The sequence below is a fragment of the Saccopteryx leptura genome, chromosome 2, assembly GCF_036850995.1.
Source record: "Saccopteryx leptura isolate mSacLep1 chromosome 2, mSacLep1_pri_phased_curated, whole genome shotgun sequence".
Taxonomy (NCBI): domain Eukaryota; kingdom Metazoa; phylum Chordata; class Mammalia; order Chiroptera; family Emballonuridae; genus Saccopteryx; species Saccopteryx leptura.
In genome coordinates, this window is record NC_089504.1 from 210,570,271 (window position 1) to 210,593,623 (window position 23,353).

Below are 23,353 nucleotides of genomic sequence, written 5' to 3' on the forward strand. Positions count from 1 at the left end.
CTGTTATGGACTGAACTCCAAATTCATCTATTAAAGTCCTAACCGCCAGCACCTCACAATCTGACTGTATTTAGAGACAGAGCCTTTATAGAGGTAATTAAAACTAATTGAGATCATTAGGGTAAACCCTAATCCAGTAATACCGGTGTCCTCACAGGCCGGGAAGATTAGGACAGAGACACGCAGAGGGAAGGCATGCTGGAGGCTAAGGGAGGCCACGGACGAGCCATCTAGGAGAGGGGCCTAAGAAGAAACCGAACCTGACGACACCTTGATCTCAGACTTCCAGCCTCCAGAATCATGAAGAAGTGATTTTCTGTTGCTTAAGCCCCCCAGTCTGTGGTTTTACTAGGGCAGCCTGAACAAACCAGTACAGCAGGTCCTCAAATCACGTTGTTCTGGTATAAAGTTGATGAGTTGCCACAGGATCTTACCTCTTATTCATGGCAATTACCCTGCTGGAAAAGTTGATTTTGTTATATGTCATTTCAACTATAGATGACATTAAGTGAGGACTGACTGTATGTAGTTTCTGGCACCAAAGCAGGCACTCTGATAAGAAGAAAGCTGCCTCTTGGATAGATTTATCAGTCCAAGGCAATTAAAACACAGTTATGTTGAAGAAATTTTAAAAGGCTTTTGAAGTAATCCAGTATGAAAAAAAACTTTCATTTGCCCAAACTCGGAACTAAAATGAAAAACAAAGAAAAATAAAACTGTTTTGAGTAGAAATGAGATAAACTGATGCTAGTAATAATAAATCTTACACTGTTTCAAAGGACACGAGGTCAGAAAGCCATTTATGAAAATCATTGCTGATTTTATGTGCTCACACTCCCGTTTGTCAATCACCCAGTTCTTTCACATTCTGCTACCAGTTCCCTGGGTTCATGCATTCCTCTGCTCTTCAGCACAGTACCCGTATGGACAGAGAAAATCAGACTCAAAACCAATCTCCATTAATAGCTCCCATAAACAAGTAGCCTGGAGGCTGAGGTGCTGAACACAGTGAGATTTCTGGCTTTGCCACAGATTTAATGTATTTTAAACTGCTCTCGCTCCCCTAGATTCAAGAATGGTTGGAGCAAACTTCCTTGGAGTTGGTGAGAAATTTAACTCACTGGCAATACCTGGACTATTCTTTGGAGATAAAAACAATGGAAAAAAATAAATACTTTGGTCTTGGCCCTACTTAGCTGGACACTGGGCAAATGCTTCTGTCTGGGCCTCTTCTCACAGCTACAAACTGAGAAGGTCAGTTTGATTGTTCACTGAAATCTCTTTCAGCTCTAAAACTTTGGCAGCTCTCAAGATGGGTTAATTTACTTTCTCTAATTGTTTTTTAAATTACACATACCGTGAGGTTCCCTCCCTGGCCCCCAATTGTATTATAAAAGCATAAAAAAAAACTTATTTGAAAGTTTTGTTTTTTAATATTTTGTATCATGATCTAAGAAGTCATATTTGAAATCTTGTAACTTACTCTGTTGTGTTGGTGTAACCCACGACTTCTGTGCTCTACAGAGTCATGTCAATCATAGATTGGCTGGTGAAGAGAAACAGTCTCAAGTTACCATGCAGTAACTGTGACTGTCACTGGCAGGACTCCTCGCCACCTCGTACAACTGCACTAATGGCTTGAAACTAGTATATTTCAGATGAAAGTATAAAGTAATCATAGGCAGAACATCTTGAATAACCACGTATGTTCTGCTCAGCTGTCTGAGATTATATATATATATATATATATCACACACACACTTTTTTTTTCCTCAAAATTTTAAAGGTAAGACTCTTTACTGAAAATTATTATTTACTATTACCATTACCTGGTTTTAGAAGTGAGACTATTTAAGACACACAAAAACCCTAGGAATAAATGAGTTTAGATTTTTATTTGAAAAAGTAGCTTTCCCTACCTTTTTCCTTTTTAAGTTCTGCCATTTTTCTCCCTTGTCTTTTAAATGCCTGAGGGTAACCACCATTTTTGAAACCAGGCATTTTCATTAAAATTTTGATATTTCAGTACAAATTATAAGAATTTGATGTAGCAGCGCATTATCCTAATGCCCTGATCATCATACTATGTCAGAATAAATAAAAACCAAAGCAAGAAAAGAGCTGCAACCGAGAGCTCTGTGCAGGAATAGGATTTATTTTTCCAAAGAAGAGATACTTGGATGAGCCTTAGTCTAACACCAGACAAAAAATACCCCCGTGTAGTCTTTAACTCCCACTTGCAAGCACGCAGCCAAGTATACCTACCTCCACCACGCCATGATGGATGGATGTGTACTGTTTCTTCTTCAGCATCACCAAGGTGATGACTATCACTGTTGCTATGACAACACCACCCACCATGAGTCCAATGATCGCACCTTTGTTTGAACCCACATCTTCTGCAAAGAATACCTTGAAAACAAATAAAAAAGAGAGATGGTAATTGCACAAGACATTTTGATGAGGTATATTAAAAGTTTTACTATAGTCAGTATATCTCCTGTTCTAAATTTGAGTTGCTGGTCACTCCATTTTTTGGGTGTATCCTTGAAAAAAAAATCACACATTCTACTTACTAGGAATGACATTTGTTGTCTATAGAACAATGCACTCGCAGTGTGTGGCTTCCCCAGGTCTAGCATGTCTACTTTCCCCCCAACATGTCCCTAAAGAAGCAAAACAGAAGCCAACAGGGACCTGAAACCCTCTGACAGGTGGAACATTTGGTGAGGGGGGAGAGTAGCGTGGGCCTATCACAAGTCAGAAAGGCATGACTTGTGGTTACAAAAGGAGGTCAGCATTTTCCTAGTCCCAGCAGGTTTAAAGCTGGGAGACCTGATGCATGACAGCTATACCTTAGGTACTTTTCAAACCCACAGATGTCCTCATTTCCGTAGAGCAGTGACTTTCAGCCGCCATGCCGTGGCACACAGCTGTGCCACAGGAATTTTAAAGACATGCAGTACCTGACTATGTAGTCAGGGGCACGAACCTCTTTTCCCCTAAATTGTCAAATAAAAAATGACAACAGCCAACACAACAATAGCTGTCTGGTGTGAGAGAATCAAAATTATACCTATTTTTCTGTAGGAGCAGCAAAAAACATATTTTTTGATGTGCTGTAGAAATTTAGTAATTAGCTTATGTGTGCCATGAGATGAAAAAAGTTAAAAATTGCTGCCTCTGACGGACATCAATACACAGGAATAAGTTTTCCAAAACAAAAGAGTTAAACAGAAGAAAAAAGATGTTTTGTTACCCACTTTTAGCTGCGATAATTCAGTAGGACACGACACCAATTAACCTTGAGAAGCGACACCAATTAACCTTGAGAAGCGTAATGTTTAAAAGACAGTTATTTCGAAAGGAAGTAGTATGCAAGAATTTTAATAGTCACAATAACTCATGCTTTCTTCCTATGCTGTCTCCAGAAATCCAACTGAAAATGTTGCTGTTAATTTGGATTAAATATAAAAAGAATTTGGAGACTATTGTAAAAAAGGAATGTATCCAGTATGTTAAATTTATTGTACTACACGTCTTCCTATTATTTATAGAGGCACATCATTCTTTTTCAAATTTAACTACTTATATAGAATTACAAAAGTAAACTGCAACTTTTATTACCTTGTTAAATAAGATGATCTCATGCCAGGCCATCTGACCTAATGACTACTAAACATAGATCACATTTGTTATATAAATTAATGAAAATAGTTCCCTAAATATTGTTTTCATTCAATCTTAAGACATTGAAATAACTGATATTCATGAACTAAAACAGTCCAGCAATCTGAAGAGGCAACATAATACACAGCAAATTTCTACGAGTTTTACTCATGGCCTATTTGCAACAAAATTAGAAGCTGTTCACAAATATCCCACTTTCTAAAGAATGTGCAAGCTCCACACTATTGATTAAAAGCAAATCATTCATTAGTTAATGATTGAAGTGTGCAGTAATCAGGAATAAATGCAAGCCTGGACATCCCCCTATGTCTTTAAGAAAATACTGTAATTTTGTAATATTCATTGCACTAATTATAGTACATTATCTTATCAATGAGTTCAGTGGAGGGAGCGGATTCTCCTAATTGCCTCTACCGCCATTAGTCACTGTCGCATTCCAGGAGCCTGTGTGATTGCAGCAATGGACTTTTATGACACAGGCACCAGAAGATGCAAATCCATGCATTAAATCTTCAGCTCTGTGCCTCACCGGCTCCCAACTCCTCAGTTTTTCTTTTAACCTCTTCCGTCTCAGCCAGATCAAGAATGCCCCTGATTTTATAACTATACTAGATTAAATTGCCAACAAAAACCATACTATAAAAATGTTATATGTCCTTTTACAAAAAAAAATTATGGAAGTTAAAATGCAAATCTGACTCTTAAGTCAGTTTTTAATTTGCTCCAATTATTTAGAGGGAGAGTAGAGGCACAAACAATAAATTTAAGGCATTTCTGGTGGAGTTTAATAGTTGGGTTTAAACATTTTATTTATGAATATTGGAAAGATTTCCTTTTGAAAGGAAAAAGAAAATACCCCCCCCCCACACACACACACATAAACTAAAACAAAAATAAGAGCCTGACAGTGAGCAGTTCTCAAGTGTTGTTATTGTTATGATAATTTTATTATTATTTCTGGTTCACCACTGAATGTGTAATAAAATTGTCTCCCTTATTAATTTAACCCCTTTTCTGTGCTTGCTGATAAGGTGAAAGGAACCCTAACACAATGCAGGATTTATCTACAGTTTTTGGTCACGGATTTGACATAACAACTAGGTACGCCTGCAAAGGAAGCGGCTGCTTTTCTAATTTACTTTAATTCTAGTATTTGGGGGAGGGGTGGGTGATTTTGTCTGAAGAGGAAGCTGCTGCTTTTCTTGTCTAGCCTGCACTCAACAGCACGGCTGGGAACAGCCTGCAGTCTTGCTCACCTGCTTCCTCTCATTTCAGTAGAGATACAACCATCCTACCCAAATCCTACCCCTGCAAGAGAACTTAAAATGTGGGTGTTGGGAGAAGAACAAAAGGAAATGACAAGGTAGCAAAATGTAGATAGTTACAAATGTGCAGTAAAGCAAATGGCCATAATAAAAAGTGCTCCAGGTCCTGGTTGGGTAGCTCAGTTAGTTAGAGCATCATCCCAGCGAGGTTGTGGGCTCGATCCTTGGTCACGGCACATTCAAGAATCAACCAGTGATGATGACATGAATAAGTGGAACAATGAGTCAATGTTTCTCTTTCTCTCCCTCTGTCTCTCTCTCCCTCTCTTTCTAAATACCAATAAATATAAATTAAAAGAAAAAAGTGTTTCAAAACCAAGTAATGTTTGCATGTGTTTGAGATTTTGATCTTTCAAATAAATCTATTATAAACCTGTTTTCCTAAAGAAAAAAAAATACTAACAATAACAGAATGGATGTTGATTAGAATAGCTGCTATAATAGATATTACTTATACTTGCAGCCCGGCGTGGGCTTAGCTGCCTTCCAGACAGAAAGAACTGCGCTGCGAAGATCCTCTCTTCCTTTTCACGTTTTCATGACGATCCTAAAAGCAGGTGTTTTTGTTTTTCATCTTTTCCTTAACTGGATTTGTGGCACAGGATGAACGGGAGCAGATAAGCCTTTGGCAAGACAGAGTGAAGGAAGAAAGAGGTAAGTGATTTTACGCACCAATTTTTGATGATGAACTTCGTATCCCGAGTCATGTCGGAACTCCGCATCCATCTTCACTTCAGAGATCTCTTCCGTCTTGATATTTGTCAACCCTGAACCTGCATCGTACCAGAGCATTAGAACCAGAACTACAACATGCAGGGCAGCCCATTCGTTTTCTCTATAAACAATAATGCTACAACACAAGACTGCCAAAAACCCTTTATAGACTTTAAGTTAGATAAAAATAGATTAATCACTTTTTTTTTTCAAGAAAAATGACACCCTACCTAGAAACCCTTAACCATCACCTATTTTAAACAAAAAAAGAAATGAAAGATTAAAGTAATATGAAGTTAATGCTTCTATGCCCTTAAACACATACTATTTTTTAAATAGGGAAGTTAGAAGGTTGGCAAGGGTTTGTTCCTAGAATACACTTGGCTGATTTAGGGGCCTGTTGCTTAGCCTACTGAATGTCTTTTTGCTTGTGCTCGTATTCTTTCAGGAAAAAATAATAAAAGCCTTTCAAAATGAACATTCATTACCTGGTAGAACAAAACTGCTATTCTGAGGCTTTGTTCCAATTACAAACAAATTATGTTCATGTATCTATGCAGTGAAGCTTTGCAAAAATCCTATCATTTATTTAGTTAAGTGATTGAGTTATAGATACAGGATATAATTGGTTTATTGGCTGAATAAAGAGCTACAGTCCATAATTTTTGAAAATCCTTCTCTAAAACTAACCAACTTTTCCCTCTCTATAAACTGTTCTAGGATTCTTCCACTAATTGTCACAATGTAATTCATTTTTTGAAATAATAATTTGAAGCTAAAAATACCCCAAAATGCCAAGTCATTTTCTAAAACAAACAAAAAAATGAAAGTACACAGTATAAGTTTCTACACTGTAGTATTTAAATATCAAAAGTCAGAATGGTAGAATGAGAAGGGTGTTCCCAGTCAAAGGCCACCTCTCAGCGCCTGCTTGAACAAAAGCGGAATATATTAGTTTGCCTCCATTCTGAGATAGCTTTGCCTGTCAGAATGGCCTTTCTTAATCAGCCCCAATCAGTTTCCTGTAACTTCTTTGAGCCGTTCAGCACACAGGAAGCCCAGTCTTCCCTTCTGCCTTATAGCCTATAACAGATCAGATGCCCAGGGAGAGGCAAGGGTTCCTGCTGATGCTCCTCTTTCTTGGGCTACCCATTCCCAGTGCCTTCAGCTCCCAAGGGACTATTTTTCAATATTTTTTTCTTCTTTTTTCAGAGACAGAGAGAGAGACAGAGAGTCAGAGAGAGGGATAGGTAGGGACAGACAGACGGGAACAGAGAGAGATGAGAAGCATTAGTCATCAGTTTTTCGTTGCAACACCTTAGCTGTTCATTGATTGCTTTCTCATATGTGCCTTGACTGGGGGGCTGCAGCAGACTGAGTGATCCCTTGCTCGAGCCAGCGACCTTGGGTCCAAGCTGGTGAGCTTTTGCTCAAACCAGATGAGTCCACGCTCAAGCTGGTGACCTCAGGGTCTCAAACCTGGATCCTCTGCATCCCAGTCTGACACTCTATCCACTGCGCCCCTTGGGTCAGGCCCAAGGGACTATTTCTTGCTCTTTATTCAGTTGCCCTTCCCGTCCTGTGTACAAGGTGCTATGGAACTTGCCTTGTACACCCAGCAGAAACAGAAAAGCAATGTCCACAGCAGCACCTGCTGTGCCGCACTAACAGCACAGCTCATACAGAAAGGAACGGAGGATAACTGTACAGGACCGCAGGAAGCCATGCTGGCGACCACAGCTCACCCATTCTTGTCCACTAACTCAGTCTCCACTTAACTAGATGATTAAAAACAAACTCAAAAGCAGTATCACCCTGCACCTGGCTTGTAGACTGTGATACTATCTTCTTTCCCTGGTGCTTAGCAGAACTACCTTTTCTCATTCCTATCTTCCAAGCACTTCTCCTGCTCTCTTGATTTCACAAGGATCATGGAAAACAGTTCTATGATTTCATCCTTAAGTTCTCTTAGCCTTTGATTTGTCTGGGTCATAATGATTTGAATGTGGGTAGGGAAGGGTGACAGTGATAAAATATATCCAAATATCTGTTTGCACTCCTCTCTTGAAAAGGTGAGATTAACTCCCTTCCCTTGAGTGTGGGTTGGATGTAGGGACTTGCTTCTAATGAACTGACTATATGGAAACAGTGATGGTGGATGACTTATGAGACAAGGTCATAAAGGACATTGCAGCTTGCTTTTTATTCTTTCTCTTGGTCTGGCGAAAGCCAGCTGCTACGTTGTGAGGACATGCAAGCAGCCATACAAAAAGGTTCATGTGATGGGATACTGAGGTCTCCTGCCAACAGCCATGTGAGTGAGCTGCCATGGAAATAGTCCGGTCAAGCTTCAGGCCCTCTGATGTCTGTAGCTCTGGCAGATGTCTCAAGTGCAGCCTCACGAGAGACTCTGAACCAGAAGCACCAGCTGAACCATGCTGGACATCCTGAGTACTACAGTAATTACAACAAACTAAAAGCTTGTTGTTTTAAGTTCTTAAGTCATGGCGTGGTTACACAGCAATAGAGAGCTAATACAAGGGATTAGTTGTTTCCTTTCTTATTTTGATTTATATTGGGTTTTAATTTCCTTTTCTCAGAGGGTCATTCTCTTTAATATAAAAATAAGAGACAGAAGCATAATAAATGTAAGACAGTTTTCCTTTCTTTCATCTTTTAACTGGTTTTCTCACAGACTGCCCTCTTCAACCCCCTCCCATTGATCCCTAACCCGGTCTTAAGAGCCACAGTACTCTCTATTCTTTACTTATTTTTTTGCTTTAAAACTGTTAGCATGTTCTCTTACGTTTCACAGGAAGATATGGTTTCTAATCTTCCTGACACTGATTTTTACTGGGCTGTGACACTCCCACTCTTATTTCTTACTGGTTGTGTATTTTTATCTTTTTGTAAGCCCTTTTAACTCTGAGATCCTTGTAGAACTCCAGTGATTTCTTTACCTTCCAACCTTTTTTCCCTGTCATTAGAGTATAACAATGCAATAGTGAATATTTTATTTCTGAAATTTTAAAATATTTTTTATTTATTCATTTTAGAGAGGAGAGGGAGAGAGAGAGAGAAAGAGAAGAGACAGAGAGAAGGGGAGGGAGGAGCTGGAAGCATCAACTCCCATATGTGCCTTGACCAGGCAAGCCCAGGGTTTTGAACCAGCGACCTCAGCATTTCCAAGTCAATGCTTTATCCACTGCGCCACCACAGGTCAGGCCCTATTTCTGAAATTTTAAAACACCTCTTTTGAATAGTTTTTTTTCAGATTTGTGAAAGCAAAAAAATCATATCATAAAATAAGTAAAGAATGATCTCTTCACTCATATATTTAAAAGCCCACTATTCCTGAAAGGATACCAAGAATACTTTTGATGGTTTAAAAAAAATTCAAGCCTGACTAATGGTGGTGCAGTGGATACAGCATCAGCCCAGAACACTGGGGTTCCTGTTTTAAAACCCCAAGGTTGCCAGCTTAATAGCAGGGTTGCAGCTTGAGTATGGAATCACTGACATAATCCCAAGGTTGCTGGCTTGAGCAAGGGGCCACTGGCTCTGCTTGAGCCTCCCAATCAAGGCATATATGAGAAACAATCAATGAAAAACAAAAGTAATGCAGCTATGAGTTGCTGCTTCTCATATCTCTCCCTTCTTCTCGTTTTGTCTCCTTCTCTGAAAAACAATAAAAGAAAAACATTCAATTTCACTATCAAGTCAGAACAACAGATAATTATAGCTTGAGAGTTTAAAGAGTTTCAGCAGAAAAAGCTCTTGCTGGCTCATTTTTGCACAGCATGTATAATCATTTAATGAAAAGACTTTCTATACTTTAAGCAAGTCTCACTAAAAGGGGAGAAAATGAATAAGCTTGCACACAGGGAAACATCAATGATCATAAGTTGATACTGCATGTAATAAAATGTGATGGGTAGATTGAAATGAAACCCAGGGACCTTTGTTTACAGGCTCACCAGATACAGTTTCTAAGTTAGGGTGAGCAAGGGGAAGCTGTTGTTCATTTGCAGGAGAAGGGAGGCACATCCTTCATGATGCTTCTCACATGGCTTGGAGTCAGGAACCTGGTCTCCTTTATTAGGACTGGAGCAGGGTGGTGATATATTGTAGGGGAAAGGGTTGCTTTCCACCCCCGTGAGGAAGCTGCTAATGCATTTTTCTTCTTTACTCTGGTCAAATGGTGGACCTTTTCCTTCAAAGTCTATTTTTCTCTGGATATAAGCCACGGGTCACAGCTGTAATGGCTACTATGCTCAGAAATGACCACTGATATTACTGTGTTCCCTACCTGATTCTATGGTCATTTCATTTCAGATAGGAAAGTCAAGGGTAAGTCACTTTCCTCAGTGGCGATTACACAAAAGCCCTTTTTTTGTTTCTGAGTGGCCACAGTGATTACTCAAACACAATGACATGATATGACAATCCCAGGAAGGGTTTCTAAATTTGGAAAGTCTAAAGATATAGTTTGGCACCTTAGACCCAAGTATGTGGTCTTATAAAGTGTGGTGACAGAAGAACTGAAACTAATGTTACAAGACATAGGGAGAAACTGGTCCAAATGCTCAGCAGACTCACTACAAGTACAAAACTATAGAGCAGCTATATGTGTTTATGCATATCATACATATGTCTGCACTGTGGAGAATCTTCCTCACTTCATAGCTGAGCATTCTTTTCCATCTAGGACCAACTAGGGGAGCGCATACCTTAGGTTGTATAAGAAACGAAGCGTGCCCTGTATGTCCTCATCTGTACTGAATTCCTTCCGTCTTTTTTACCAAAGGCTGTGCCTCAAATTGTTCAAAACCTTTCTTGAAGGTTATTTCCAGCAACTGCCTGGCTAGTGTCCCTTCTGCTCACATCATAGGCATTCTGGTTTACACTTTATGCACTCTGTATGTCCCTGCCTTCCTATTTCCATCCCTTCTTTCTGAATACACGAATAGTGTGTATCCCTTCAATTACATTTCAAGCTCCTCCAAGCAGAGAACCTGTTTAATTTCTTTCAACCCTCCACAGCATTTAGGGCATTGATCTTTGTGAACTATCAAAATGAAATATTACTATTGTCACAACAAAGATGCCACATGAGCCCCCCCCCTCTATTACCTCTAACTGTTCTCTAGCTCTTCCCTTCACACAGAATGTTTTTGTTTGACAAGATATGGAAAAGTCTTATTCATGTTAGATTTTAAAAAAAAAAAAGAAAAGAAAAATTGACTTTGATGGTATTGCTCCCTCCTAAACATTTCCATAGGAACTATTGGGTGTAGCACACCCAGTGTAGGGATTAAGTAAAATATAAGTCACATTTTATGCTTATTGATCAAAAGCTTTTCTTTCTTTAAGAATAAAGTAGGAAGTGCCATGAAATGAAGCCTTGAGGCAAACAACCAACCAGGGCTGGTCTCAGCTACAACTAGACTGAAACTGACCCTCCGCCTTGGGCCCTACCGGTGGGCTGGACAGGATGGGAGTGCAACGGCTGGCTCCTTGAAATTCGCTTGTGTGACACTGGCAATAAAGCAGGCATTAGGAGAGCCGGATCTGTGTCTGACTTCTCTAATTTAAGTTCCTCTGAGCAGCCCTACAGACGAAGAGCCATAAAAACAACAAGATCAGCTATCAAGATGTGTCACTCCACTGTCCCTGCTGCCCTGTTAATCACAGTGCGGAGGCATGAAGACTCCACGAGTCACACTGAGTTCTCCTCAATGACAGTGGTCGGGGACAGAAGCGTCCTGAGCCTGTGAGAGAGGCAGGGTGCGCTCCTGGCCCAAGTCTGGCTCTATCTGAACCTGGGACCTCTGTGTGTTTTCCTGTCCCTTGATTACTGCAAAGGACATTATGAAGCTAAAGAAGAAAATAAATATGCAAAGGAGGAAAACCTCCCCAAGATATAAAGAGCTGTCAATTCAGTAACTTCTTTTTTGGAATCAGCGACAACACGGCCTCCTATCAGTTGGTGAAGTTGTGCATGGAGTCAAAATTAGGTGTGCATGTGCTCTCATTGTGGTATACATTATTCTTAAAACTAAGGTTGAGACTAAATACAGAACAAAGAGTGAAAAAAATGTTTCTTCTTAATGCTTGGAAAATAGTAAAAAAAAAAAAAAGAAGTGTCTATTCTGGTGTTAATGTTAAGTAGTATGAGAAATAAAGGACTTGTATGCAAAATTACACACATCCATGTTGGCCACTCAGTGAGAATAAGTCTATATATACCATGTACAAAAGAGGAAGTATAAATATTTCTGGGTTACGGAGATATTAACATTATGCTATTTTTAGGAAGTCACGTCTCCTTGAGGAACTGGTTGAAGTCTGAGCCCAGTTCAGTTAGACAAGGACCATCCAGATCCAAACAAGAGAGGAAGAGATGCTCCTCACAGTGATCAAGTGGTCCCCAGAGTCTGCGTCTGTGTGGGTTTCCATTTCCAAGGACAGGTAGCCTGTGTATAATCCTCTCCACTTAAAAACGATAAAGAAAAAAAAGTTGGAAAGCCTCTCAACTATAAAGTTGAAAAAGGAAAGCTCGGAAAGAAAGAAAAAACAAACTTAAGAAACAAAGCATAAAGAAAAAGTCAAGGGGAATGAAAAAAGTTTGGTTTTCTAAGTTGTTTCAAATCTTATTTTTCAACATCTGCATTTTAGAGAAGAAAGGGGGCGGCGTACTCAAGCTCAAGCGAAAGAGGCCGGGATGGAGAAGGGCATCGGGCTGTACCTGGTCGGGTGGTCAGTCCTCGGTCAGCGGCGGGGCGGGCGTCGACAGGCTCAACTGGGTGCAGGAAGCAAGACACACGGAAAGCAAACAAGACAAATCAAGATGGTTAAGTCGAGGCTCCTGAACACAGAGCAGGGAGAAGCATGTGCAGTACACCAGTTATAAACAAGGAGCAGCTGGAAAAGAACCCCAGTGAGTTAATCCTGAGCATCAGAGAGGGAGGGGGACCCCTTCCAAAGGCTTAGGGCTCTTCTGTTCCAATCCCAACCCTTAGTTTTCTCACAAGAGCACTCACCAGGATATGCAGCAACATCAAAGAGGGGCTGTGGCAGGGGTGAGGGGGTAAAGGTTCCTCTCTGTTAGTTTACAGATAGTTTCTTGGCTTTTGATTAGAAATAAAATATATTATACCCAGCCCGGTGGAAAATCTTAAAGATACCTCCTTATACCACTGTTCAATCTTATCTCTTGTTCCAGTTAATTTACTACAAAAGGACTCTGTGAAATCCCCAGGGGAAATGCAAATATGAATTTATCGGGAGAGAAAGGTTTCACATCATCTGCTGTTTTAGTGGATCAAATTTGTTCCCAGTTTGAGGGTAAAAAAGATAAACCGACCTCTAACTCGGTCACTTTGTCTTTCTCATTAAAGGCTGGTCTTTATTGAATAGAAGACATTCAGTTAAAATATGTGAAACGTGGGCATTTCCTTTCATATTTGTCAACTTCCACAATTTTTCTTGTGTGAGGATTATGGGCCCGGCCCAAAGGAAACCATGCAGGCAGCACAATAGTGCCCGCCATTGTTGACCACTGGCTGCTCTCTCAAAGTGCTTCTGATTCGCAGAAGGATTAACGTGAACTTAAAACACTGGTCTTTGAAGGACACAGGCAAGGGACAGAAACAAAGCTTTCAAGATTAATAGATGGACAAGGGGCTAATGGAGCTGGGAAAGGGGAACAGCCCCTTGGGTGAGGTCTGGCACACAGAAGTAGGGGAAGGTAAGGCAGAGCGAGTGGAGGTGTCCCTGAGAGACACGGTGTGCTGGATGACGGCTTTGGATCTGCAGTTTCAGGACAACCAGACAGCTTCCTAATGGGCACAGCCCAGGCATGCAAGGTGGGTTTATAAACCCAGATCGATTTTGAATGTCACATGTTGGCAGGAACAGTAAAAGGAAAGAGAATGACAGCAATGTCAAGATTTCAAAATAGAAAACAATGTTTCTGAGAAATACTACGACATTTGGACAAAACCAAAGAGAAATGGGGCTTGGTCCTTGCTCATGCAGACACATGGCACAGTATAGGGGTAAGGCGTGGAGGCAGCCACACCTAACTCTAACAATGCATGTGACCCTGGGCAAGTGACAAGCTTCTGAGGCTGTTTCTTCATATGTAAAATAAAAGTAGTAACATCTGCAACTTCTATGTGTAGTGAGGAACAACAACAAAATTTAAATTTGTTTCAGAAACTCAAATACTATAAAACCATTATTTATTAAATATCTTATTTATTAAAAATATTCTATAACAACCATTGCTGTATGACTAATCTTCATTCGTTCATTAGTTTAAGACATCTTTCTGCAACTCATAAATATACTTGAACAATATAGTTTCTCTGTATTTCATCCTTTTCCCCCCATCTGCAACCATATAAAGTAAAGGACTTTATTATTCCTCATAAAATGGAGTTAACTAAAAAAATTACTGTACTCTTTGAGTTTTCTCCCAAGGGCCTCAAATGGTGCTTCAGTTAAAGATAAGAACGCATGAAAGCACACTTACAACACTTACAGAGCAAAGACATAACTAAAGGGTGATCACACGATCAGAAACTGGATGTGACTCAGAGGGAAGCGGCTGAGTCTGGGGTTTCAAGGCGACTTTGAAATGCCAGTCCAGTCTTGGGGTCTTCTTGAATGCCACCATTTACTTTCTCTGTGATCCTGGAAAAGCCGCGTTCTTTCTGATTCTCAGTTTTGTCCCAAGTCAACAGGGTTTTTCTGGGGCTCAAATGGGTAGACTTGAGAAAGAGCCTTACAAACAGTTATGCACTATTCCACAATTACTAAGGGATATGTGAGATATCAAGTGCACGTAGTAAAAAGTCTGAAAGGTATAACCACATAAAACTATCAGTTATTTTGGGGTGAGGAGACTGTGTCTATAAATTTCTCTGCTCCCCCCCTCCCCCCGAGTGTATGTGTATTATTTGAAAACAGTAAAAAAAAACCTCTTTTTAAAGAAGACAAAACAATAGTAGTTTTAGTCACTTAATCCCTGCTTAAACAGCTTGGGGCTGATTCAGTATAAATTAATACTGAAAAAAATAAGTAACTCTTTTGTTCAGTGAGCAGACAGCAATACATTTTTTAAAAGACAATTACAACATCACTGATGAAAAAAAAAAAGTGCACATCGACACAACTCACTACCACATTTTTTTCCAATCTCCTGCAAATATACTTCCTAATTTTCCAAATGGACTAGGACTCATTAAACCAGAAGGTGGTTTCAATATAGTGTTCAAAACATTTTACACTGGCTGTTGAGTAAATTAACTATGAGAAACAGATCATCTTAAAGAGTTAAAATAACAGTCAGGAAGAAATGTGTTATTTCCCTGCCTTTAGCAGTTTTAAATCCAATCCTTCCCTGAAAGCAGGAGAGAAACAGAATGATTGAAATCCTGGGACTTGGGAGTTTGTTAGTTCTGGCGCTGATTGTAACAGATCCACTTTAAGCTAAACACTGGCCAGCACAACCTCCTCGCCTGGCCCAAGGTGATGGAGGAATCAATAGGAAACCAGTGTTACACAGAGGGAGGCCTGAAAAGGACTGGTTTTCAGGTTCAATGAAAGCCTTTATTAAATCTCAGCTTTCCCACTGACAGTGATTTGCTTATTGCTTTTTTTATGGCCAAGGGAAAATGGAGCAGGGGGCACTTTGCAATTACATGCACACAGTCTTACAAGTCCTGTTGTGCCTTGTTAGAAACCCTATTATCCTATGCATGTGCTTTACACAGAGAAGCTGACCAGTGGCCGCTGTGTTCCCCATGGCTCTTCCTGGCTGCCCTGCGCAGGCAGTCATGGAAAAGAACAAACTCAAATACAATTTAACAGGAATGCTTCCAGCCAGATGATTTCACGATCCACAAGACAAAACAGTGCTATAAACAACAGCTTCATGTCTGTTTAGCCAGTTAAGTTTTGTGGATCGGAAAAACCACAACATAAAATCTCTTCAGGCAAATTGCAACTGGTCAAAGAGGCTATACTATGGGAAAACCGTGTTTCTGATAAGCTTTTTTATTTTTCAATATAAATTACAAGAATGTCTGGGTGTCTGATCTTCTATCTGGGCTTCACTGATAGTGCCTAAGAAAAACAACCCATTTTTGGTAAATGTTTGAAGCTGCGATGATAAGGATTGCATGAACAATGGAAGGAAATCCTTTGAGAATTCTAGGTATTTCCAGTAGCTCCATGTGTAAGCTCATGTTTATAAGATGAAGGAGAAATGGCTCTGAGAAGGAGAAAAGGGAGACGAGGAGGGCAGAAAGGGTCAGATTTTAGGACTGTGCCATACAGGGTATGGCAAATGTAGGTTCACAGTTGTGAGTATGCCAAACACACACTTTATTCTTGTATTATTATTATCTACTGTGTTATTTTCCACTGCTACATCTGTAAACCAACTTTTGCCCCACCGTGTATGTAGTTTGTTATGTTCTTCAATTTGAAGGATATACTGTTTAGACCATAAAGTGATTCTCCTTGAGACAAACCTCTCTAATAAGATCCTGGTTCTATCTGAAAGAAATAAAAACTGCCATAAACATCTACTATGTCATTGGCACTTTGCTAAGAGCCTCATCTGCCACCTCATTGAATGCTCAGACCCCACCTTCAGTTAAGAGTTATTTACCAACTTTTTGTTTTTTTTACAGACTAGGGACTAGCCAGAGAGGCTCTGTATCTTGTCTGCAACACACAGCAGAGCTGGAATTTAAATTCTGATCCCCATCATTCAGAAGAGGGGGCAGGGTGGAAAGTACCTAACATCCTGTGGGATAGTGGGGAACGCAGAGGTGGCTTTGAGTGTCACTACGACGACGAGGGAGGGCACTACTAGCTTTTAGTAGGTGGGGACTGAGGATGTTAGATGCCGGGCACAGGACAATCCTACAAATAAAAATTGTCCTACACCCTATATGATTTCTTATATTCATATAAGAAATGTGAGCATTTTTGCACAGTTCTTACTGTAGCCTGTAAGCTCACCACTGGGTAAATTGAGGAAAAACTATTTGATTTAGAGCTGTCCTAAGAGTCATTCACTATTTTAGAAAAGCACGTCATTGCTGCTCATAGAACCTGAATCAGGAACTGGCCCCAAAGCCCCTGCACCTGCAACTGTCATATCCATGGAGGAAAGACACCTGGCCACGCCATTGTGTCATCCTGTAATTGAGCCCGAGCACTTACATGCTGAAACACTTATAAATTAGATCCCTGATAGTGATTTCTCCCCACCAAACTCTGTCAGTCTGTTTTATTCTAAGATTCATCCTTAAGAAGGCTTTTCAAAATGTTCTGGGGGTGGGGTGGGTGTTGGGTGTGATAACAGAACCAGAACTCAAGCTCTGAGATCTTAAATATTATTGCTTCCTATACTTTTATATAAGATTTTCTCTGTTTAGTAATAACACATCTTTATTTAACAACAATATCAGTTCTTTTGATGAGGTCTAGGCCAGGCAACAGCTATACCTGGGTGAAGAATCCAGAAGCATTCATCTAAAGACTGCTAAACTGGGCATCTTGGCAATACCCAAGGGCCTGGTGTGTGAGTGTGCATGTCCTCACATTTGTGTGCATGGGCATTGTCTCCCAAGACCAACGCTATAATGTGTGTGCTGACAGGGGTCTGAGTCCAATGGCTAGAGACCACTGGGAGTCCATGTTGGAGCAAAGGTGTTTAGTCCACTCCTGTTCTGGGTTATCTCCAAATTGTATTGTTCTTGGCCTTCCAAAAAGTGATCAGGTTGGGGATAATCTAGTATAGTTAGTCCAATCTTCTTTCTTTAGATTGTTTTTGACATGAGGAAGGAGAAGGTGGGATGGGAATCACGATGGCACTAGGATTCGTTTAGGAAGGTGACATTGTTCCTCCCTATTATTTTCACTTTAAAGGAACAATCCTTTCATTTAAAAAAAACCCAAAATATATCAGTTTGGTTACCATTTAAAATTCTTGATATAAGCAGCATGCTTAACAGAAGGCGTATAATTTTAATGGAGATCAAATATCTGCATATGAATACATATAAATTAAAATATTTCTGGCATGAAGAGGCAGATTTATTTAACTGTTGGTATTATTTATACTACCATTAATGATAAATGCCAAGTTAAATTGACCTCATTAAAGACATCAAGAAAATATGCAGGCTGATATTCATATACAAAGCAGTTAAGCTCTCAATATCTGATAGAGTGAGAAAGTAAAGAAGAAATACAAAATTTAAGAAATGCAACATCTTCTAGAATGATACATCATGTTTTGCTATTCTTTGGTGTGTAATGTGGCACTAGGTTCATTGTATTTCATGTACTCACTGAATTTGCAAAGTTATAAACAGGGCTTCAGTGTCTTTTATTTTTGTTAAATTCTGCACATGCATATTCCCCATGTGTAAGAATTCACATCTGAGAGAAATACTAAGTATTATAACAAGCATAGTCATTTACATAAATTCATTTTATTCTGCTAATTTAGCTTTTTTTGGTTTTCTAAAGCTCTTTCCATAAACAAATTTTCATCTTAGTTTCTATTATTTGTGTGTGTCTATTCATAAAAATGATTTAGGTAGGCACTGAAGTATGTTTTATCTTACTTTTTCAAGACAGGTAAGTAATGGAAAATATTAAATGGGAACATTTCATTTATAGAAACTATATATTTGAAAAAATGCAAAGGTCTTAAATTTTAAGAAATTCTTTATAAAAAGAACAGTATAATCTATATATTTAAATTTATTTCATAAAAAAACTAACTCTTAAACATAAATGATACACCAAACATTTAATATTATTTGGTATAAAGGACATTAAGGACAGTAATTGTCTACCAGAAAATTTTGTTAGACTTCAGACATGTTACCTACTTTTTCCCTCAATCAAATAGTCCAATGTTCTACAGGAAAAGAGAAAATCTCAATACAATTCAATTTACAAAATAAGACTGGACATTTTAACAAACAATTCTCATTAGAGACTGCATAACGAGAATTTTAAATGCCTAAAATGTACCTATAAAAAATTACATAACCAGCACTCTAATACAATTTAATAAGAAAGTTACCCTGGTCTTTAAGGACTAAAGTCCTTAAAATTTTTTCCTCCATAGGAGTAAGAACTATTTTTACAAAAGGTAATGTCTTAGTTATTTTTATGTCATAAATAAAGTTGTTCATATGTGGTATTATTATTATAAAGTATCTTTTCTCAAATTAATAAAGTGAATTTGGGGTGAGTTACTCATACTACAAATATCCACATTACAAGTATTACTACCATCAAAAGTTGCTACTTTAAGAAAATTACAGGTAAGATCCTATGTGTTCTTAGAAAAATATGCTATTAGTATCTCAAAACCAAAGTGTCTTGTATTCAAAATTTTATATTTCTAGACATGCTAAATGGATACAGAATAAAACCTCCTAAAAGGTACTCTCCTAAATAAATATTATTTGAATATTTCTGCTAAGCAATCTGAAAGAATGTACATTACCCAATGTATAAATTTTTAGACAGAGAAAACATCAGTTCTCTGAACTACCATAGCAAAAAACACTTAGACCAATGTGCATCCTAATTTTGACAACTGACTTATGTTTCACTTTCTAAATCCAACATTGTGGCACTCTTCAGCAAAAATGCATTTCAAATTCTGTATCTTTGCCTTTAACATTTAATGCAATCTGAAATCTAATGCAATAGAATAAACAACCAAAATGAAAACTATTTTTGTGCCTTTCAAATCTCTATTTATGCAAGTCCCTTTGAAATTTCTCCCTTCGCTTTGTGAATCATGATTTCCATAATTTCATCATTGTCCATTTTCTTCGAAGGTAGGCATGCTAGGCCACTATCTTTTAAACACAAATGGAATATTGTGCTTTCATTCCAGAAGCAACAAAATACCTCTCAATAAGAAAATATATTTTAAAATTCACATCAGAAGTCCCCCCTTAGGACATTAAAAAGCTGTTTATACACCAGAATATTCTGGTTCTCTCCTGGCCCTCTTACCTTCGTTTTCTGTATTGGCTGGCACCGAGTCGACCGCAAAAGGATGCCAGGGCTGGAGGTCATCCAGGCTGAACTCTCCATTCACTGGAAGAAGCTCCACGGTGGTTTTGGTTTCAGTCAAAGAGGGCATGAGAGCATCATTTCCATAACTGATTCTCGGTTCACTGATCATGTTGGCCAAGACATCATCTGAGTAGTTCTGCTCTTTCTGCAGCAGCTCATCTAAAATGAGACCAAGTGATGTACAATTTCATTGAGAGACACGAGGCTATACCATTCTTGTCTTCATTTCACAGATGGGCAAACTGAGGCACGTGGTAGTTAAGGCACTTGCGCAAAGTCAAGGCTAGCAAGAGCCCAAAGCAGGATGTGAGCCCAGGGAGAATGGCTGAGACCGGGGCTGGTGCTCTGAACCTCTGCACTACTCTTTCCAGTGGTGAAAGACCGGGAGAACTAACTCTTACTTTCCTCCTCGGACAGTTAGACTCTCCTAGTAAACTCTGGTCACCGGGGAACCAATAGCATGCTTTGGTGATGTGCTTGCTGTGGAACAGTGGCAGAATACAAGGTACATTTCTTTCAAGCCCAAGGACATCCCCAGTGAATCCTTAGCCTTTCCTAACTGATGTGCAGCCTGCTCCGTTCTTCAACAGTTCTCACTGTTTTGAAAACGTCTGTCATCCTCAGGTTCCCCTGGAGCTGTATGATCTATGTTCTGAGGTGACAAAGAAAAAGTCCCCTTGCTCTCTGGTTGTGGCTTTGCACACATGAAGCTCTGTGCCAGCCTCCTCTTTCCAGGGTCAACATCCCTCCCTCCAAACATGCCTCATGTGACTTTACAGCACATATCCTGCCTTAATCCTCTGCTCTTTCTCTTTTCAAAAAAGCTAAAGTTACCCTTTATCAAAGTCACTAAACAAAATCAACTTTAAGGAACATAATTGACTTATCTGAAATCTTGTAGATTAGTAAAAATTCTCAAATTATACACATCTCATTATTGAAAAGCATTTTTACAGAAAAAAAGTGCTCGGACTAGAATCCCGTATCAAGTGGAATTATTGCTTTCAAAAGAGGACATCACAAGATGTGTGAGTCTCCCATTATGTTGCCAGATTTACCAAGTTTTTCTGTGTGAGATATTTTTAAAAATTAGACACTTATAAATAGCACATGTGCTATTAACAATATTAGATGAATCAGATTATCTCATTTTCCAACCATGCCTACTGTACTATATATTTCAAACCAATCATTGGTTAGTAGTGTTGCTGTAGAAAATTAAAAAATTAGAATCAAGATTTAAATTTGATTTGTAATATTTTATTATCATCCTTCACATTCCCTTTTAAATCGACAAAAATTTATCTGAAATACTAAAATTCTATTTAAATATATTTAGCATAAAGCATGAGATTAATATCCTTGTATGGAGTTGGTTTTACTGGAAGATCTTATTTTAAATGATGAAATCCCAGGCAAATTAGTTCTTTTGAAGTCTAATTTGAGTTATAATATATATCTATTCACTGTGGCACCATTCTAAAATTCAATTATTTGATGCTTGCAATGACCTTTGCCATATAAAATAAAGTCCTCCCATTAGATTTCTTCCAACTTTTCATGTCTTACAGAGCCATAGGTAATGGCTGATAACTTAGTCAATGTCTGCTTTAATAAATTAAATGGGTATTTCTTATATAGAACTTTTTTTGTGTGACAGAGACAGAGAGAGACAGAGAGACAGAAAGAGGGTCAGACAGACAGGAAGGGAAAGAGATGAGAAGCATCAATTCTTCGTTGCGGCACCTTAATTTCTCATTGATTGCTTTCTTATATGTGCCTTGACTGGGGGCTACAGTGGACCAAGTGACTCCTTGCTCAAGCCAGCAACCTTGGGCTTAAGCTGGGGATCTCAGGGTTTCGAACCTAGCTCCTCTGCGTCCCAGTCCGACGATCTATCTACTGCACCACCGCCTGGTCAGGCTCTTTTTATAGAGCTCTTATGCTTTTGACTGTTAAGTACTTAAAATACTAAAGAAGAAATTTTTTTTGGAATAATTATTAGTGCTAACTTGTTCATCTTGAAAGGGAATAATCTTCACCATGATCTGCTTTTGGCTCTGCCGGGCACCATGTTATTCCTGGTGCCTCTGTGGCATTATCATAACCTACCCCCCTTCTCCATGTGGAAGTGTGTTCTCTTTGCCTTGCACACATAGTACTAAGCTCGTGCCTTCTGATTTCTCTGAACAGCTCTTGTTTGAATCTCTTCATCCCTATCATTTTCTTGTATCTCTTTCTGCAATTCTGCCTTTGAAATTCCAACCACTCTGAAACTCTGAAAATCTTCTACCTTTGGATGATTTTGAAATGTATTTCTCTAGCTCTGACTTCCCTTCCCACTCTTTATATGTTTCTAATAGTTTGCCGGATCTATTAACTCACATCTCCCATGAACTCAGGACACAAACTACACTCAAAGCCCTGTTTTTTAAATCATGGCAGAACCATTCTACCAGCCCCTGGCGTGAAACCTTCAGAACTACTTGTGACTCTATTTCTTTGTGTCCCACACTTATATTATTGACAACTGCTTTTAAATTCCATTTTGGATTTCTTAGTCATTTCTCATTCCCCCTTTCCACTGGCCATCTTGAACCATCATACTTTTTTGCCTGGATAATCCTCATTGCAGTTCCTACTTTGACTTTTGTCTTTCTCTGTTCACTAGACCTTTGCCTGATACTGAGAATTGGCTCCTCCCATTTCAGTGGCTCCTTGTTTTCTACTGAATTAATCCCAACAACTTAGCCAGATGCCAAAGGCCCTCTATGATCTGGGTCTGCATCATCTTTCTAGCCACGAAGCTAGCGGCTCTTTGCAGTACACACTTGTGATACTGTGGTTGATAATGAGCCATGTATGCTTGGTCTTCCTTGGCAGCATTCCTAGAATCCTTGGAATTGCCTAAGTGGTGAGAGCAACAATGGTGTCTTTTGTTATGTTGAAGAGATGATTTGGGGGAGAGCCCCTGGCTCACTTAAGGATTGAGGCTGGTCACCAGAACCAATCATGTGATTAGAGTGTTGGAACATTCAGTCCATCTCCCAGACATCCAGGGATAGGGGAGGGCTGGAGATTGAATTGAATTCCATGATTCTGGAGAGAAACGGTCTCAGAAAAGAGCCATTAAGTAGGAAACAGATGAATTCTAATATTTCCCTCTTAATTATTAAGCCACTAGCCAAACTCCTAAAAATTTAACTGCTGCATTCATTTTAGGTTTCAAGACAATAAGTTTACGAACATCAAATTAGTTCTCTTTTGTAAGCGTAGTTGTAATTACTGGACCGCCTCGGACAACCTTTACACTAGGGTGGAGAGGACGATTTACTCATTGTAAAGGAGCTTTGACTTCAGCCTCGGCCCGTGGAAAACACAGCAAGTAAAGGTCTGATAGGGAGACTGGTGTGAACCTGAGGTGCCCCTAAGCTTGCTGGTTTTTCTTTCGCATGGGATTGAAGCAGCATTGCTATGATTACTTTTTT

At 39.2% G+C, this 23,353-nt stretch overlaps 1 protein-coding gene across 6 annotated transcripts in view; it reads right to left on the reverse strand.

Moving 5' to 3' along the window:
- APP (amyloid beta precursor protein) overlaps nt 1-23,353 on the reverse strand; it is a 276,723-nt gene that overhangs the window by 8,553 nt on the left and 244,817 nt on the right. For 3 of the 6 annotated variants that reach the window (XM_066369938.1, XM_066369936.1, XM_066369932.1), the window contains 4 exons: nt 19,803-20,024; nt 12,478-12,531; nt 5,688-5,788; nt 2,266-2,412 (listed from right to left, as the gene is read on the reverse strand). In XM_066369938.1, coding sequence (XP_066226035.1) covers nt 2,266-2,412; nt 5,688-5,788; nt 12,478-12,531; nt 19,803-20,024 — 524 coding nt within the window. The remainder of the gene's footprint in view (nt 1-2,265; nt 2,413-5,687; nt 5,789-12,477; nt 12,532-19,802; nt 20,025-23,353) is intronic. The other 3 variants (XM_066369939.1, XM_066369937.1, XM_066369935.1) reach the window with 1 other exon arrangement.